Below are 17558 nucleotides of genomic sequence, written 5' to 3' on the forward strand. Positions count from 1 at the left end.
AGAAATAGTTGAATTTAACATTTTTTGAGAATTATGATTGTAGTATAAAGAAAATTTTCAGAAACTAATTGAAGATGTAAATGAATAAAAGAAAAATAGTATAATAATAATTATGCATTAATGGAAAACTAAGTATAACAAAAAGAATTTGTAGTAAAACGACTGACCCAGTAAACCACAGAAGTTACCACCACGTAACACATTTTGTAACTTTCGTTTCGAAACTGATGTTAAGTAAACGAACCGATGCTGCTACGTATAGTTGTGAGCTTTAACCACCGTCGACGCGTTTAAACGTTTACAATACTGCTTTGTTCGCATCTGTCGGTACGTGGCGTGGTACGTTGCACGGTCACATAGATTCGCCTTTGAGAATAGCCGTGAAGTGTTTTATGATCGAAATGTCAAATTAAATATAGGTTAACTCGGTCAGTGCATCGTGGACGCATAATTGAGTATTTTATCGTGTATGTTTGAAATGCAAGATATTTCCTTTATTGAAGCGTTATTTATTAATTGCTTTTATATTTAGTGCAAAATCAGTTGCAGAAATTAGTTAAACAGTCAGCTGGAAAAGTATTTAATATGAAACCGACAAACAAGGTGAGTCTAATTGTACTGAAATATATTTTAATTTATAAATTATTATAATAATGTTTAGTCCTTTGCAGTATATAGGCCGCCTTCAATGCAAAGTCTGTTCATGTATTGTGATAATTGATTTGTCATGTAATAATTGAAATTTCTAACACACCAGTCAGAAACATAACCTCAATTCAGTGATATATGAATAAAGAGAAGTAAGTTATATAGTTTTATACATATTCATTTTTTATAGTTCCATTAGTATCAGAACTATTTAGCTAAGCACAAATTGATATAAGTTGGTTTTCAATTGTAGAGAAAATTATAGTGCTGATAACCCCTACGAAAATGGATTTCAAGCTAGGGAAATTTTCTCCAATAGAGAAGATAAATACAAAGTTAGATAATATATTAGAAATTATTAATCCTTTGTCACCAAAAAAAAAACAAGCAAGGCTTAAAAACATGCAAGAAGAAAAATAAGAACACATATCGATAAATAAGAACACATATTAAGATTAAGTGTTGAAAAGAAAATGAATTGTGGAGTATTTCTTAAGTGATGATATTGTATTACAGAATAGGTATATTAATGTTTTACACAAAGAGAATTTTAACTAATATGATTTAATACTAATTTGTAATGTTTTACTTTTAGGAAATTCACATATTTAATACGAAACCAGGAAAAGTGAGTATAATTGCACTGTTTTTTTTTAATTTACAAATTATTATATTAATGACTAATTAGTTATTTTCAGTATATAGGTCATGTGCAATGCAAATTCTGTTTATGTATTGTGATAATTGATTTTTCACATAATTATTGAAATTTCTGACAGACCAGTCAAAAATCACATAACCTCAGTGATATGATACGAATATTAGAGGTAGATAAGTGTAATATATATGGTATCATACATATTCTTTATAATTTCATTAGTATCAGAACTATTCAGTTAAGCAAAAACTGATATAAATTGCTTTTCAATAGTAGAGAAAGAGTGCTCATAACCCCTATGGGTTATGTCAAAATGGAATTCAAACTAGGGAAAATTACTCTAATCAAGAAGATAAATTGTCACCAAAGAAACATGCAAGAAGGAAAACAAAGAATGCACTGGATATCACACATTATATGGATTAAGTGTTGAAGAGAACATGAATTGTTGAGTATTTCGAGTCTGATGATCTTGCATTACAGAATTGGTATATTAAGGTTCTACATGAAGAGAATTTTAACTAATATGATTTAGTACTAATTTGTAGTGTTTTACTTTTAGGTAATTCAGATCTTGAAAATTAATAGGATAAAATCAATGCAAGAAAATTGAGTGTGTGTTCATGGAATAATTATCTCTGTCATATGATCGTAGGAACTACATAGTCATTAACTTCAAATAATGAGTATGTTTAGAGGTAATGTTCACAAATGACTAATTTGTTCACAATGTTTTCAATTCAAAATTTGTGTACAATGTTTCTAAGATGTTTGGTTCTATTTTAGATACATTAACAGATGCAAGTGAGTTGAACATATTTAACGCAAGACTTAACTTTGCCAAGTCTGATTTAACTGAAGTTGCCAAGAGAGTTAAACATAATACATATTATGAATAAATAAATAATTATTTTTATAGGCTAACATTTTATGGACTGTCAAATTTTAGTTTTCTAATGTTAACTATGTAATATGTAAATTTTGTATATTGTAAATGATAATATTTAATAAAATTACTAAATATCCGAAATTATTATTAATATTCTATATTTGCAGGAAATTTAATTAAATAAGTATGTAACATAAAAGACACCTACACACTTTTTTATTCAATTTAGATACGTAGCAAAAATGTAACCGCGGTGTATTAGTGTGCAACGAAACAGCCGTTACGTTCTTGCCCGCGAAATAGATGCTTCTGTGTGCCTCCCAGGTTACGTACCTGGTTCGTGCGGACGTGCCAGCGTTACGTAACGTTCATGGCTTTGTTACGTTTTGTGGTTTACTGGGGAACGTTGAGAAATTTCAGAAAAAAACTAAGTGCTGAATTTCAAATACATATTATATTATAGAACGATATAAATTAATATAATTTTTTGTAAATAATGTGGTTAATGACTAATTTGTTGATATAAGATTATTAAATTCACATTAAAAATTATAAATTCAAAGTTTGCTAAGTGTAAATTCTTATTTATTAAGCTCACCTAAAACAAACTGCTTACACCTAGTGTTCCATATTTAACAAACTAACTGTAAAAAAAACATTATACACACTCATCATGAAGGAAATATATTATAAAAAAAAGAAAAAATAATTTTTAAGTCAATTTAAATTTTTGAATTTCGTGCCCGTTGTACCTGCGACAACTTCACACGTGTAGTTCAAACGTCATTGTGCATAGAAAACTTTATGACTATTTTAAAGTCGCAATTTTATAAAAAAAACTGCAATTCATAACAAATTTAATATTTTTATTACATAAAAAATATGGCAGAGACAACTACTCAAGAATCTGAATCAAACCGGTCGAAATCGACCGAGAAAACTAAAGAAAAAAAGGAAAAATCCAAACCCCTAACTAAGGTTATGTTGACAAATATTGGAACAAAAATTTTTATAATAATATGAAATAAAATTTTAGGTTGTTATTCGACGATTGCCTCCGACAATGAGTGAAGAAACATTTCTAGAACAAATATCCCCGATTCCTGATCATGATTACTTTTATTTTGTAAATGCTGATCGAACGCTTGGTGTCCACTCTTTCTGCAGGGCTTATATAAATTTTGCCAATTCTATTGATATATTCAACTTTAAGGAAAAATTTGATAACTATGTATTCGTAGACAACAGAGGTATTATCAAATCATATATCCTATATCAACAAATATTATCCTATAGTATAATAAATCTATTAAATTTTTATTTTACTCTTGTGCAGGTAATGAATTCCCAGCTGTCGTCGAATATGCGCCATACCAAGGTGTCCCCAAAAAGAAATCCCGCAAAATGATCCAAAATGTGGCACCATTGAAACTGATCCTCATTATTTGGAATTTTTAGAAAGTCTTAAAGTCGATGAAAATGAAGCCAATAAACAGGATAAAACAGAATTCACTTATCAATTTAAAGATGGTAAAAATCACATACTGTCTTGGATATATATATATATATATATATATATATATATATATATATATATATATATATAAGCGAGAGGTTTTTCTTCAGATTGTGAAATAATATGATAAAATTGTTTCTTGGGCGTCCATCCAGTAATTAAAAAACAGTTTTATTAAAAAATCTTTTTATTTAGAGCAACATACGTTTCGGGTCTTGATTTGACCCATCTTCAGTGCTACAAATAAATATTTCAGAGATACAAATGAAAACAATATAAAAAATACATAATTACAGACAAAAATAAGTAGAACAATGTACATGAAAAATATATATGAAAAACAACCATAAAATAAAGCAAATGTAAAGAAACTCACCATACAAATAAGTTTTAAAAAATAACACAAAAAACAACAAAATTGCACTAAAAAATAATTAAATATGAAATAAAAAATTGATAAGACATCAAGTTATGAAACATAAATCATACTTTTCATATACATTGTTCTACTTATTTTTGTCTGTAATTATGTATTTTTTATATTGTTTTTATTTGTATCCCTAAAATATTTAATTGTAGCACTGAAGATGGGTCAAATCAAGACCCGAAACGTATGTTTCTCTAAATAAAAACATTAACAAGTAGAGCTTGAGAATGAATTTTTTTGTTCATGATGGACCCCACTTAATTCATGTTGCCTCATTCTTTTTGTACATTTCCATTTTGAATATATTGTCATATTTCTGTACATTATTTTTTCCATAATTTTATTTATTTTATATAAAAAAAAATCTATCATCTTCAGCTTCTCTTAACATATTGTTAAATCTTAAATCTTATCAACATCATGTTTCTTGACAGATGTCCTGAAGATGGAGCGTACCTGGTTCCGAAACGTCGATAGTAAATAAATAAAGAAATGGTTTTTTAAAAAACTTTGTTTCTTATTACTATTTGGATTCTTTGGTTGAAGCTCTACAAAATATTTACAAATCCAAGACTCTATATCTAACATATATATATATATATTAGGGTGGTCCTTAAAATGGTCATTTTCGAATTTCCTTGCTCCCAGGGGCTCAAATGGTTCCAAATAGATAAAAAACAATTCTCTAAAAGTTTTAGCTCTTAATATTAACGTTTAGATGGAGCGCAATTCAATCAAAGTTTGTATGGGAAGAGCATGAAAAAAGTTTTGAAAATTTAAAAAAAATGTTTTAGGTATAACTTAGCGACAAATGAATGAGTTTTATTCATTCATTTGTTCGCTAAATTACATCTAAAAAACATTTTTTAAATTTTTGAAAATTTTTCTATGCTATTTCCATACAAAACTTTGATTGAATTGCGCTCTATCTAAACGATAATATTAAGAGCTAAAACTTTCAGAGAATTGTTTTTTATCTATTTGAAACCATTTGAGCCCCTGGGAGCAAGAAAATTCGAAAATGACCATTTTAAGGACCACCCTAATATATATATATATATATATATATATATAAGTTAATTTAATAATTCCAGATAAAAAGAAGACCACAACTCCTTTGTTAGAGTACATAGCAGCTCGAAAACTTGAAAAACAAAGAATCAAAACCGAAAGAAAAGAAGAAAGACGGAAAAGGGAGTTGGAACGCAAAAAAATGAGAGAAGAGGATCGCAGGAGGCGAAAAATAGAGTTTAGCAAGGCTAAACAAAATATTATAGATGAAGAGACTTACGCAGAAGATAATAATATCAAGGTATTGATATACTATTTAACAATAAATATGCAAACTTATTTTCTTGCAAATGTATGTTTATTTTCAGGAATTAGATGCAGAAACTGTTAAACCAAACACAAAAGAAGTGGAAGACAGTGCAAAAGCTGTTTCCAAATATAAAGTATGTTATTTTAATCAAAAATGTTACATAAATTGTTTTTATCATTAACCTTCCGAAGAAGAAGTTTGTTTTCGCGAAAAAATCCTTTTTGCTAGTTTTGTTTTCTCGACGTTTCAAGCTATTCTGCATCGAATGAGATCAAATTTGAAAAAAGAATACGTATGTGAATAGATTTTTGACCTCTTGTCAACGTTTTCTCAAAAACGGCTGGACCGATTTCAGAAATTTAAAAGCCATTCGATGTATCTCGATGAGGATTAGCGTTTCTCAGTTTTGCGCGACGATCTGACGAGCCGTTTCTTTGTAATTTGGAAAAAAGTGTTAAACTTCTCGTCCATATTTAAGCTCATTCTACCGAATCGATTTTAAAAAATCAAAAACTGTTCGAAAGATATTAGTTGGGAATGATACTGATTAGTTTTAGGTGAAAATCTACCGAGCCGATTCCTTGTAATTAACTGTTGAAAACAAATTTAAGCTGATTTTTATGGAACTTTTTTTGGCCATATATATCATGGTCTTATAGAACTTACTGAAATAGTACGACCTTACGACAAGTAGTTCAGTTTTAAAAATTTATCGAAGTTTGAAAAAATGAGCAGCATTTTTTTTAAATTTTGTTAAAATTATACCTTTTATCTACGTTTTTTCAAAAACGGCTTAACCGATTTTAAAATTTAAAATACATTCGGTGAAAGTCGATGAACCACCCGCGTTGGTTAATTTTTTATACGATCAGCTGAGCAGTTTTTGTAGAATTAGTAGAAAATTATAAAATTTGACAAAAAATCAGGAGGGGGAGTAAAGGGTCTAGAAAGATATCACGTGTATAGATTTTTTTTTAAAATCCAAACATTTTTAAAAAAAATTAAAAATATCAATTTTTGCTCGTAACTAAAAATACATGTGATGTTTGGTGAAGGAGGAATTGTAATTTTGAATATCACCAAGGGAGTCCAAAAATTCCTAAAAAACCGATCACGTGAATAATGGACGCCCCCTAAGCTTAAAATCGTGACTCGATTTTAGGTATTTAGAAACTATTTGAAAGATTTAATTTGGGAATCGTGCTGACTAGTTTTTGACAAAAATCAGACAAGTAAAATATCATAGTCCTGCGAAAAGTGGTTCAAATATAAAAATTAATTAAAACTTGAATCAATCAGCCTTGCTTTTATAAAATACTCGGTGAATGTATTAGGCGCGTGTTCGATTTTCAATAATGTGTAATAATTATTTTTTTTACAAAATTCCATAATATATACAGCAACTCGGTATACTTATAAATCACATATAAATTATTATATTAATTTCTTATCGATTAAGTTGATTATTAAATTCCCGTAGGGTAAGTTATTGTAATGGGCCGAAAATCGGAATTGAAAATTTTTACATTTCTCGACGTTTTGAAGGTTTCTGAACGTTTTGGCATACCTCAGAAAAAATGGATGTGTGTGTGTGTATGTATGTGTGGATACAAATTTCCAGTCACGTTTTAAGGCGGCACGGATCAACCGATTTGAATGGTTCAAAAAACATCCGATTTCTATTGATAGGGAAAAGAGCTGATTAGTTTTTGGCAAAGGCAGGTCCAGCCGTTTCGGAGATACGGAGCAAAGAGTGCAGAAAATAGAAATCGTATTTTTGAGAGAACGGAGTATCCGATTTGAATGATCTAAAAAACATTCAATTAGTAATGATTGGGAGAAGTGTTTATTAGTTTTTGGCAAAGGCAGGCCCAGCCAGTTTGAAGATACGGAGCTAAATATGTAAAAAATAGCAGTTTTTAAGAGAACTAAGCGTCCGATTTAAATGATTCAAAGAACTTTCTGCTTGTCTTAACAAAATAATCGATTTTGGAAAAAAAAATTGTCCCATTTTTTTTTTTTTGTTTTAGTTTTTTGTATATCGAAAATATTTATTTTTAATTCTGACTATAGTTCTAATATACTTTACAAATAATTTCAACTCTGCAATTAAGTTTATATAATTCTTATAAATATTAGACAATGTTACAATATTTATAATAATCTATTTGAAAACATTCAGTAATCCTCGAACATTTCGTTACGGTACGGGAAGTTCCAGCAATTTGCCTTAAGGCACGATGCCACCCACCCCACTAGTTTACTTATTAACTTGCCTTAAGGCAAAATGCCACTTACAATTTATTTTGAATTGTAGGGAAAATCTTATAAAGAAAAATATGCTGAAGACTATCCCAGAAAGCCTTCAGTTGATGACAGAAAAATCGATATAAAATCAAAAATTCGTGACGACAGAAGATACAACGATGGCGATCACCTTAGAAAATCCGAGTACAGATCAACTTACACCAGGAGCAAAATTAAGGACGATGAGCGCAAATTTGATGCCCATCGAGGCGATAGCAAAGAGTCTAAAAGAGAAGTTCGTCCTGCTGAAATCTTGAAGCCAGAAAAAAAGTTTGAGGTCAAAAAATATAGTGAAGCCAGAAAGGAAAGAGAAGCTAGAAGAAATGAGCTTAAAAAAATAGCCAAAAAGGATAATGAAATCGATAATGATAAGACTGAATCTGTGAAAGACTCTAAAACAGATAAGATTGATGACACGGATGGTGATCAAAGCAAAAATAATAAACTTTCAGATCCTGTGGAAGATAGATTAGAAGAAAATGATGCATCAGATGCTATGGTCAAAGATGTGGAAAATTTAGCTGAATCATTGCAAGAAACAATAACCCTGAAGGATAATACAGCAAAAACAGATTCAGTTGATAGCACTTGTGAAGCAAATAGTGAAGAACCTTTGAAAAAATCAAATAGCAAAGGAATAAATAAGGAAAATGATCAGGAAGAAACGGATTCTACTAAACCAAGTGAGGAGCAATCACATGACAAAGTTGAGAATTACGATTCAGAGGCCAGAGAAAACGATGATGTAAAGCCTAAGGATACAAAAAAATCTGAGAAAAGATCACAAGAAGATCGCAGAGATCCCAGGACTGAACGCCGAATAAGGAATAAGGTTGGCAAAAACAAGTATAAAAATATAATTTCTAGTTCAATTATTATTTTTCGTTTCAGGATCGACCCAGTATGGCAATATATCAGCCCGGAAAAGCAAGATTGAATAAAGAAAAATCATCAACGAGTCTGAGTGATGAAGCCAAGATGTCTAATTAATTTCATATTTCTAGTTTTTTTTTATTTGTTATATTGTAACCATGAAGTACATGCACTTTAAGTTTATTGATTTGTTAATTTTTATTATCAAAAATTTAAATAAATTTATTCAAATGAAAAGTCTGAATATTGATACCTGACAAACGAGTTTTTCGAGATGCAAGCATGTAAATAAGCGATTTATTGCTTGACATATGAGTAAAATTTGAGGTACAAACTTTTAGCAAGGAAGTAAAAGCAAAATGAAAATATGATAAATTTTGTCATAATGATAAATATATATATTTTTGCATAACATTTTAATGTACAATGTTATGTGAATATATATATATATATTTGTAATATTTTTGCAGCCCAACCATCGAATTAAAAAAAAGATTAAATAACAAAATTATTTATTCCATTAAACGTTTTGACACTTGATGTGTGTCATCTTTCAGTAATCTACAAAAATATATAAATACACAGTTGATTTATCATCAACTATATAAAAGGAGGAAATTATACATACCAAACCAGGAAAAACGACAGAAAAAATTAATTAAAATGTAAAAATTGATTGAACACTAAATTTGTGTAAAAATAATGGGCAAGCACAATGAAAACGTTGAGATATGGTTGAGATACTCTTCTTTTATCTATGGGTTGAAATTATAAAGCCATGTGAAAACCATAATTAATTTGAAAAGACGCGCCACTGTTAATTATCAACGCGGTTTGATTAATGTCTCATCTTTGCATTACTCTATGTCCCAAATGTCAAATAATGAATTAAATTTTAGTTGAAATCATTTATCATATTGTAAAAGCTTATTGATTAAAGTGGATTATTATTTAGTATACGAATAGTTTTTAAATATTTCGTGAGTGTAAAATATTCAAAAATGTCGGAAGAAACATTTAAGTCTATGATGAATGATCAGGCAATTATTAAAATTGAACCACCAGAATATCCAGTAGAAGACATTAAACGCGAAAATGAGGATAAGTTTGATGATCTTGATGCTGTCGTTAAATCTGAATCGTGTTCTGAGTACGATGATACGTGTTTAGAAAGATTCAAGAACTCCGAGGTGACAATTGAAGATGAAGTCAAACAGGAGTCTTTTAATTGTGACATTTCTAATCAATCATTTGCACAATCACATCATCTAACAGAGCACATGGTCGATCACATGCCTAATCATAGCAAAGAACTCCCATACAAATGTGGAATCTGTCCAAAGACTTTTAATCAACCAAAAGCGTTGAAAACACACATGCTTATTCACAGTGATGAGCGTCCACATAAATGCAATGATTGCAATAAGGCGTTCATTACTATAACTCGTTTGAAAACTCACATGCTCATTCACAGTGGTAAGCGCTCTTATGAGTGCAGTATATGCAAGAAGACATTCATACAATCAGCGACTCTGAAAAGACACATGCTCATTCACAGTGATGAGTGTCCCAATAAGTGCATTATATGCAATAAGGCATTCATACATACAAGCCATCTAAAAAGTCACATGCTCGTTCACAGTGGTGAGCGCCCCCATGAGTGCAGTATATGCAAGAAGACATTCACACAATCATTTAATCTGAAAACCCACATGCTCATTCACAGTGATGAGAGTCCATATAAGTGCATTATATGCAATAAGGCATTCATACATGCAAGTCATCTGAAAACTCACATGCTCATTCACAGTGGTGAGCGCCCTTTTGAATGCAGTATATGCAAGAAGACATTTATACAATCGGGGACTCTAAAAAGACACATGCTCATTCACAGTGATGAGCGTCCCTATGAATGCAATCAATGCAATAAGACATTCAAACATATAATCGATCTAAAATCTCACACTCTCAGTCACACTGGTGAGCGTCCCTATGAATGCAGTCATTGCAATAAGACATTCAAACAATTAAGGAATCTGAAATCTCACATGCTCATTCACAGCGGTGAGCGTCCCCATGAGTGCAATGTATGCAAGAAGACATTCACACTTTTAGGCGTTCTGAAAAATCACATGCTCATTCACAGTGATGAGTGTACCAATAAGTGCAGTATATGCGAGGAGACATTCACAGAATTAAGTAGTCTGAAAAAACACATGCGTATTCATAATAGAGAGCATCCTTATAAATGTGTAACATGCAATAAGACATTCACACAATTATGCAATCTGAAAAGTCACTTGGTGATACACAATGAAGTACGTCCTCATGAATGCAATGTATGCAATAAGACATTCAAACGGTTAAGTTCTCTGAAAGAACACTTGCGGATTCATAATGGAGAGACTCCTTATAAATGTGAAATATGCAATAAGGAATTTACTCAACCAGGCAATTTAAAGAGACACATGGCACTTCATAGTAGGAAGCGTGATGAAAATCAGTAAAATATCTGTTAAATTGTATTTAAATATTTGGAAACATGTTATAAAATACTTTTGCATGTAATGGAATGTACAAAATAGTATGAAATATACAGTAAACATTAAATTATATGGATTTATTGATAACCAGCGCAATTGTTATAATATATATATATATATATATATATATATATATATATATATACTGACTGATCCTAAAAACTTGTACCCACCAACTGTTTAATTATACTGGGAAAACCAAATCAGCCATATAAAAACATTTATCAAACAAACAAATATGCTTGCCAAATATTTAAGTATGTTCATTACAATTATGTATATTAAAAATTATGCATTAAAACAAATTTATTGTCACCAATTTAATTTATTTTCAGTCATACCTTGCCCATAATTTTCCTTATAAACTTTATAATCTTGTACCATAACTTATTTTTTGGCAATAGTAATTCCTGAATTATATTTTTCTTACTAATAATTGAACATGCATTAGCATTTAAGTTCAAATTTTAAGTAAAATGATTTCAGTTGCTGAATATATATAGTGAACTTTATATTTTTCTTTATTTATTTTTAAACTGATATTTGTATATTTAATGCTGTTATGTAAATATATCAGCATTAAAATTTTAATTAAATTCAATTTTCCAAAACTGTAAAGTTTCAAACCGAATGAATTATTTACATTTATTATTTCATTATGTGGTAGTTCTTATTTACCTTTTGCCGGTAATAATTTTTAAGTAACATTTTTTTACTGGTGATTTTGTTTATGTGTTGACTTGTTTCTGTATAATCAATTACTCATTAAATAACTATCCAATTACTAAATTAAATACCCATATCAAAATATCATTTCTTAAAAAAAAATCTAACAATTTTTTTTTGAAAAGTATCAAATTAGAATTATAATTAGACAAATCTAATTAAATATTTTGAAATAATTAATAATGCTGGCAAGACATATTACTGAAATTAACTAATACCATAGTTTTCCTAACGTAGAAATATTTAGAGTGTTTTGTGATGATAAATTATTTCATAAATAGTCATTTCATTTATTTATTAATATGTTAATTGTGTACAGTATATAATACAGTTATAATTGTATATATATATATATTTGTATATATATTGTATTTGTATTATTCCTATATATATATATATATATATATATATATATATATATATATATATATATATTAAATTTTTTATATAATTTTGATGTTGAAATATGTGATATTCAATTTTCAGGGCAATACATCAATTAAAAAGATTTTTAAGATCAATTTTTAATTGATGTATTGCCCTGAAAACTGAATATCATATATATATATATATATATATATATATATATATATATATAGGAGTATGTAAATATTGAAACTAGCCAAAATTTACACAAAAGAATCTCACGTAATTCATGCTCACGAAAAACATAAATAACCTCCAGCATAACATTGATTTTTTGAAACAAATATATATAAAAGAAGATTTAGTGAAGGTTGTCTAATATCTTTAAGCAATAAAGCTATCAACAAGAGACTTAACAACTAATCATTCTGCAATTGTTACAAGATATTCCTCGACAATTTTTCTAACAATATTATTAATAAATGAATTTTATAACATGTTTTTAAATATTTAAATACAATTTAACAGATATTTTACTGATTTTCATCACGCTTCCCACTATGAAGGGCCATGTGTCTCTTTAAATTGCCTGGTTGAGTAAATTCCTTATTGCATATTTCACATTTATAAGGAGTCTCTCCATTATGAATCAGCATGTGAGTTTTCAGATGAGTTACAGTTATGAAAGCCTTATTGCATATACTGCATTCATGGGGACGCTTACCACTGTGGATGAGCATGTGTCTTTTTAGATTTGTTATAGTTATGAATGTCTTCTTGCATATATTGCACTCATGAGAGCGCTTACCACTGTGAATGAGCATGTGGTTCTTCAGATGACTTGTTTGTATGAATGCCTTATTGCATATACTGCACTCATAAGGACGCTCACCACTGTGAATGAGCATGTGTCTTTTTAGATTACTTAATTCTAAGAATGCCTTCTTGCATATATTGCACTCATGAGAGCGCTCATCACTGTGAATGCACATGTGTTTTTTCAGAGTCCACAAATATATGAATGTCTTCTTGCATATACTGCATTCATGAGGACGCTCACCACTGTGAATGAGCATGTGAGTTTTCAGAGTCTTCAATTGTATGAATGTCTTCTTGCATATACTGCACTCATGGGAGCGCTCACCACTGTGAATGAGCATGTGAATTTTCAGATAACATGATTGTGTGAATGTCTTCTTGCATATACTGCACTCATGGGAGCGCTCACCACTGTGAACGAGCATGTGACTTTTTAGATGGCTTGTAAGTATGAATGTCTTCTTGCATATACTGCACTCATGAGAGCGCTTACCACTATGAATGAGCATGTGAGTTTTCAGATGAGTTACAGTTATGAAAGCCTTATTGCATATACTGCACTCATGGGGGCGCTCACCACTGTGAATGACCATGTGTCTTTTCAGATACTTTAATTGTGTGAATGCCTTATTGCATTCATTGCATTTATGTGGACGCTCACCACTATGAATGACCATGTGTGTGTTCAACCCTCTTGATTTATTGAAAGTCTTTGGGCAGATTCCACATTTGTAAAGACGTTCTTTGGTACGCTTAGGCATGTGATCGACCATATGTTTTGTTAGATGATGGGATTCTGCAAATGATTGATTGCAAATTTCACAATCAAAAGACTCCTGTTTGACTTCATCTTCAACTGTCAATTCGGAATTCATGAATCTTTCTAAACACGTGTCATTGTCTTCAGAAAATGATTCAGATTTAACGATAGCATCAAGTACATCAAATTCATCATCATTTTTGCTTTTAACATCTTCCGGTGAATATTCTGGTGGTTCAATTTTAATTGCCAAATCATTCTTATACATAATTGTTTCGTCTGACATTTTTAAATGTTTTTCACTGCTTGTGCTCACTAAATATCTAAAAACTATTCGTATTCTAAATAATAATCTACTTTAATCAACAATCTTTTTCAATATGATAAATAATTTCAACAAAAATTACATTCTTTATTTCAAGCATAGAGTAATGCTTTGATTAGACGTTTGAAGCATAGAGTATGTTTATAGAAAGATGAGATATTAATCAAATAGCGTTGATAATTAACAAGTGGCGCATTTTTTTCAAATAAATGATAATTCTGTTTATTTCAACAGTGTGCAAACGGTTTTATTATTAACAATATTAACATTGATATTAATTTTCCAGAAAATACTTTTTTCAAACATCGAAAATAATTCAGACTTTAAATTTTAAATTTAAAAATTCAGTATATGAAAAGTATTAGATAATAAGTTCCTTTATTCTAGCACCGCTGGATTTAGTTTCAAATATGTTTGTATAAACGTCGTCCACTAATTCATAAGCTCTTATTTTTTGTATACGAATATCAAAAGCTACAGTATTCATAATAATCTATTTAAACATTTAACAAATTATATCTATAATTATCAATATAAAAACATTTAAAATTCCTCGAACATTTCATTATGGTGCGGGAAGTTCTAGCAATTTGCCTTGAAGAACGATGTCATGATGCCACTAGTTTCTAATCATAATGGGACGTATCTACGCCGTACGAAATCATGCGAGTATAAGTGGAGAAATCATGTGGATAACAAAGTGATTTTTTTATATTTCCGAAAGAAAATGCACGAAGAGAAAAAAAAGTGGCTTTGTTGAAAAGATTTAATGAAGAACCGTATTTATAATTTAAATTAGGCTCGCACAGAATATTCGGTTACTATTAACGTTTATATAAACGAACAAATGAAGAACTCTTCTCAATATTCAAAAGACACGTTATTGTTATATGTTTATGTTAAGAATCATTCAACGGTTACATAAAGTCATTTATTATATTTAATCTAAACATATCTAAATAAAGAGATATTATGGGCTCTTTATCGTAAAAAATACAAACAATATTTTGGATCAGTTTTTATTTATACTATAATGTTCAGCTTTCCTTCAGCCAATATATAAGAAATAATATTGTGTTTATAAAATAATATATTAAATGTTTATGAAAGAAATAATTTGAAATACATTTATATATATGTGTAAAGAATCGCTTTTTGATTTATTCCCATATCACATATAAGTATTCGGTATTCGTCCAAAAGGTATAGGGTGCCATATTTTTCAAGTAATAAAGAGTAACCGAATGATCGTAGCAAGCCTAGACATAAAATTGAATAAATATGTAGTAAGTTAGTAATATAACAACTGCGAATAGTATTTACATCAATACGAACGAGTTTAGGCTCGAAAAACCAGCCGAATATTCGGTATTAGTACCTGAAGCATGCAGAATATTCGGTATTCGGCATTTTGCCGAATATATTATTCGTTGCAAGCCTAATTTAAATATTATTTTTATTGGCCACAATATTTGTTGCTTAAAAGCGCTATACAATTTTGACCCATGGCCATAAAATTTTTTATTGATTTGCATGTTATCAGTTAAACAAATATATTAATATTAATTTTGTAGCAATGATAAACCCACGCCAGTATCTGTTGAGGTGGCGTTTTTTGCTTTTGTACTTTTATTATTATTATTATTTACATTTATAACAATGGGTTCAAAAAAGAAAAGGAGGTAAATCATCGAAATTTATCAGAATGACGAGGATAACAAATAATCAAAACAAAAACTGAAAAATGTGGGAAATAAATATAACACATAGTTATATATCAAAATAAAATAAATGAAAAGTAACTTTATAATTCTTTTCATTTATTTTATTTTAATATCAAATTAGAAAAAAATCTTGTTTGCCTTGATTAGCAATAAATGCATATTATTTAATGTTTACTGTATATTTCATACTATTTGTACATTACATGAAAAAATATTTTATGACAAATATTTTAAATTCAATTTAAGTTTAGATTCATTGATTTTCATCACGCTCCCGACTATGCCTGATTTAAATTGCCTAATTGATTGAATTTCTTATTGCATATTTAACAGTTGCAACGCACTCCTTTATGAATAAGCATGTGCCGTTTGAAGCCTCCTAATCGTGTGAATGTCTTGTGGCATATTTAACATTTATAAAGATGCTCTCTGTTATGAATCAGCATGTGCTTCTTCAGAGTACATAAATGTGCGAATGTCTTATTGCATACACTGCATTCATGGGGGCGCTCACCACTGTGAATGAACATGTGAGTTTTCAGATTAAATGATTGTGTGAATGTCTTCTTGCATATACTGCACTCATGGGGGCGTTCACCACTGTGAACGAGCATGTGACTTTTTAGATGGCTAGTATGTATGAATGTCTTTTTGCATATACTGCACTCATGAGAGCGCTTACCACTATGAATGAACATGTGAGCTCTCAGATTATATGATTGTGTGAATGTCTTCTTGCATATCATGCACTCATGAGAGCGCTTACCACCATGAACAAGCATGTGAGTTTTCAGACGAGTTACAGTTATGAATGCCTTATTGCATTCATTGCATTTATGTGGACGCTCACCACTGTGAATAAGCATGTGTCTTTTCAGATCGCCTAATCGTGTGAATGCCTTATTGCATTCATTGCATTTATGTGGACGCTCACCACTATGAATGACCATGTGTGTGTTCAACCCTCTTGATTGATTGAAAGTCTTTGGGCAAATTTCACATTTGTAAGGACGTTCTTTGCTACGGTTAGGCATGTGATCGACCATATGTTTTGTTAGATGATGTGATTCTGCGAATGATTGATTACAAATGTCACAATCAAAAGACTCCTGTTTGACTTCATCTTCAATTGTCACCTCGGAGTTCTTGAATCTTTCTAAACACGTATCATCGTCCTCAGAACACGATTCAGATTTAACGACAGCATCAAGATCATCAAACTTATCCTCATTTTCGCGTTCAATGTCTTCTACTGGATATTCTGGTGGTTCAATTTTAATAATTGCCTGATCATTCATAGACTTAAATGTTTCTTCCGACATTTTGAATATTTTACACTCACGAAATATTTAAAAACTATTCGTATACTAAATAATAATCTACTTTAATCAACAAGCTCTTACTATATGATAAATGATTTCAAATAAAATTTAATTCATAATTTGACATGTGAAGTGAAGCATAGAGTAATGCTTTTAAAAAGATGAGACATCAATCAAACCACGTTGATAATCAACAAGTGGCGCGTCTTTTCAAATAAATTATGGTTTTCACATAGTTCTGAAATGTTAATAAACGGTTTTATTATTAATATGCATAGAAAAATAAACATAAACATTTTGATTTGAAAAAGATTTTACGTTGTTGGGCCCTCTT

General features: G+C 29.8%; 6 protein-coding genes and 1 long non-coding RNA gene across 9 annotated transcripts; 4 read left to right on the plus strand and 3 right to left on the minus strand.

Moving 5' to 3' along the window:
- The first annotated feature begins 534 nt into the window (after positions 1–534).
- Positions 535–2227, plus strand: LOC113389388. Of its 3 annotated transcripts, XR_003368251.1 has the most exons (8): positions 535–603; positions 672–800; positions 902–1169; positions 1244–1276; positions 1347–1475; positions 1583–1794; positions 1869–2004; positions 2093–2227. It is a non-coding gene; the product is annotated as an uncharacterized LOC113389388 (long non-coding RNA). The 3 variants fall into 3 exon arrangements; XR_003368252.1 differs by lacking the exon at positions 535–603 and having other exon boundaries at positions 660–800; positions 1583–1804; XR_003368250.1 differs by lacking the exon at positions 535–603 and having other exon boundaries at positions 660–800.
- Positions 2228–2989: 762 nt separating this feature from the next.
- LOC113389389 (regulator of nonsense transcripts 3A-like) lies at positions 2990–8803 on the plus strand. The gene is given in 8 exon segments (XM_026626432.1): positions 2990–3173; positions 3232–3445; positions 3532–3597; positions 3600–3725; positions 5233–5450; positions 5518–5592; positions 7777–8598; positions 8658–8803. Coding segments are annotated over 8 exon segments (1716 nt in total). The 5' UTR covers positions 2990–3077; the 3' UTR covers positions 8757–8803.
- Positions 8804–9640: 837 nt separating this feature from the next.
- On the plus strand, positions 9641–10427 carry LOC113389615 (zinc finger and SCAN domain-containing protein 22-like). The gene is made up of 2 exons (XM_026626633.1): positions 9641–10115; positions 10366–10427. The coding sequence occupies exons 1-2, from the start codon at positions 9641–9643 to the stop codon at positions 10425–10427; spliced, it is 537 nt and encodes a 178-aa protein (XP_026482418.1).
- Positions 10428–10519: 92 nt separating this feature from the next.
- On the plus strand, positions 10520–11146 carry LOC113389616 (zinc finger protein 16-like). The gene has a single exon (XM_026626635.1). The coding sequence runs from the start codon at positions 10520–10522 to the stop codon at positions 11144–11146; it is 627 nt and encodes a 208-aa protein (XP_026482420.1).
- A 1661-nt stretch (positions 11147–12807) lies between these two features.
- Positions 12808–13182, minus strand: LOC113389617 (protein krueppel-like). Its single transcript, XM_026626636.1, has one exon. The coding sequence runs from the start codon at positions 13180–13182 to the stop codon at positions 12808–12810; it is 375 nt and encodes a 124-aa protein (XP_026482421.1).
- Positions 13183–13205: 23 nt separating this feature from the next.
- Positions 13206–14139, minus strand: LOC113389618 (zinc finger protein 525-like). The gene is made up of 2 exons (XM_026626637.1): positions 13335–14139; positions 13206–13252 (listed from the first exon to the last, which is right to left on the minus strand). The coding sequence occupies exons 1-2, from the start codon at positions 14137–14139 to the stop codon at positions 13206–13208; spliced, it is 852 nt and encodes a 283-aa protein (XP_026482422.1).
- Positions 14140–14539: 400 nt separating this feature from the next.
- Positions 14540–17224, minus strand: LOC113389619 (zinc finger protein 99-like). Its single transcript, XM_026626638.1, has 2 exons — positions 16585–17224; positions 14540–14652 (listed from the first exon to the last, which is right to left on the minus strand). Exons 1-2 carry the CDS (start codon positions 17222–17224, stop codon positions 14540–14542), a joined length of 753 nt encoding a protein of 250 aa, XP_026482423.1.
- Between the last annotated feature and the right edge of the window lie 334 nt (positions 17225–17558).

The sequence above is a fragment of the Ctenocephalides felis genome, unplaced genomic scaffold (genome assembly GCF_003426905.1).
Source record: "Ctenocephalides felis isolate EL2017-DRISC unplaced genomic scaffold, ASM342690v1 CF-g0.4_SCAFFOLD_03573, whole genome shotgun sequence".
In the NCBI taxonomy this organism is placed as follows: Eukaryota; Metazoa; Arthropoda; class Insecta; order Siphonaptera; family Pulicidae; genus Ctenocephalides; species Ctenocephalides felis.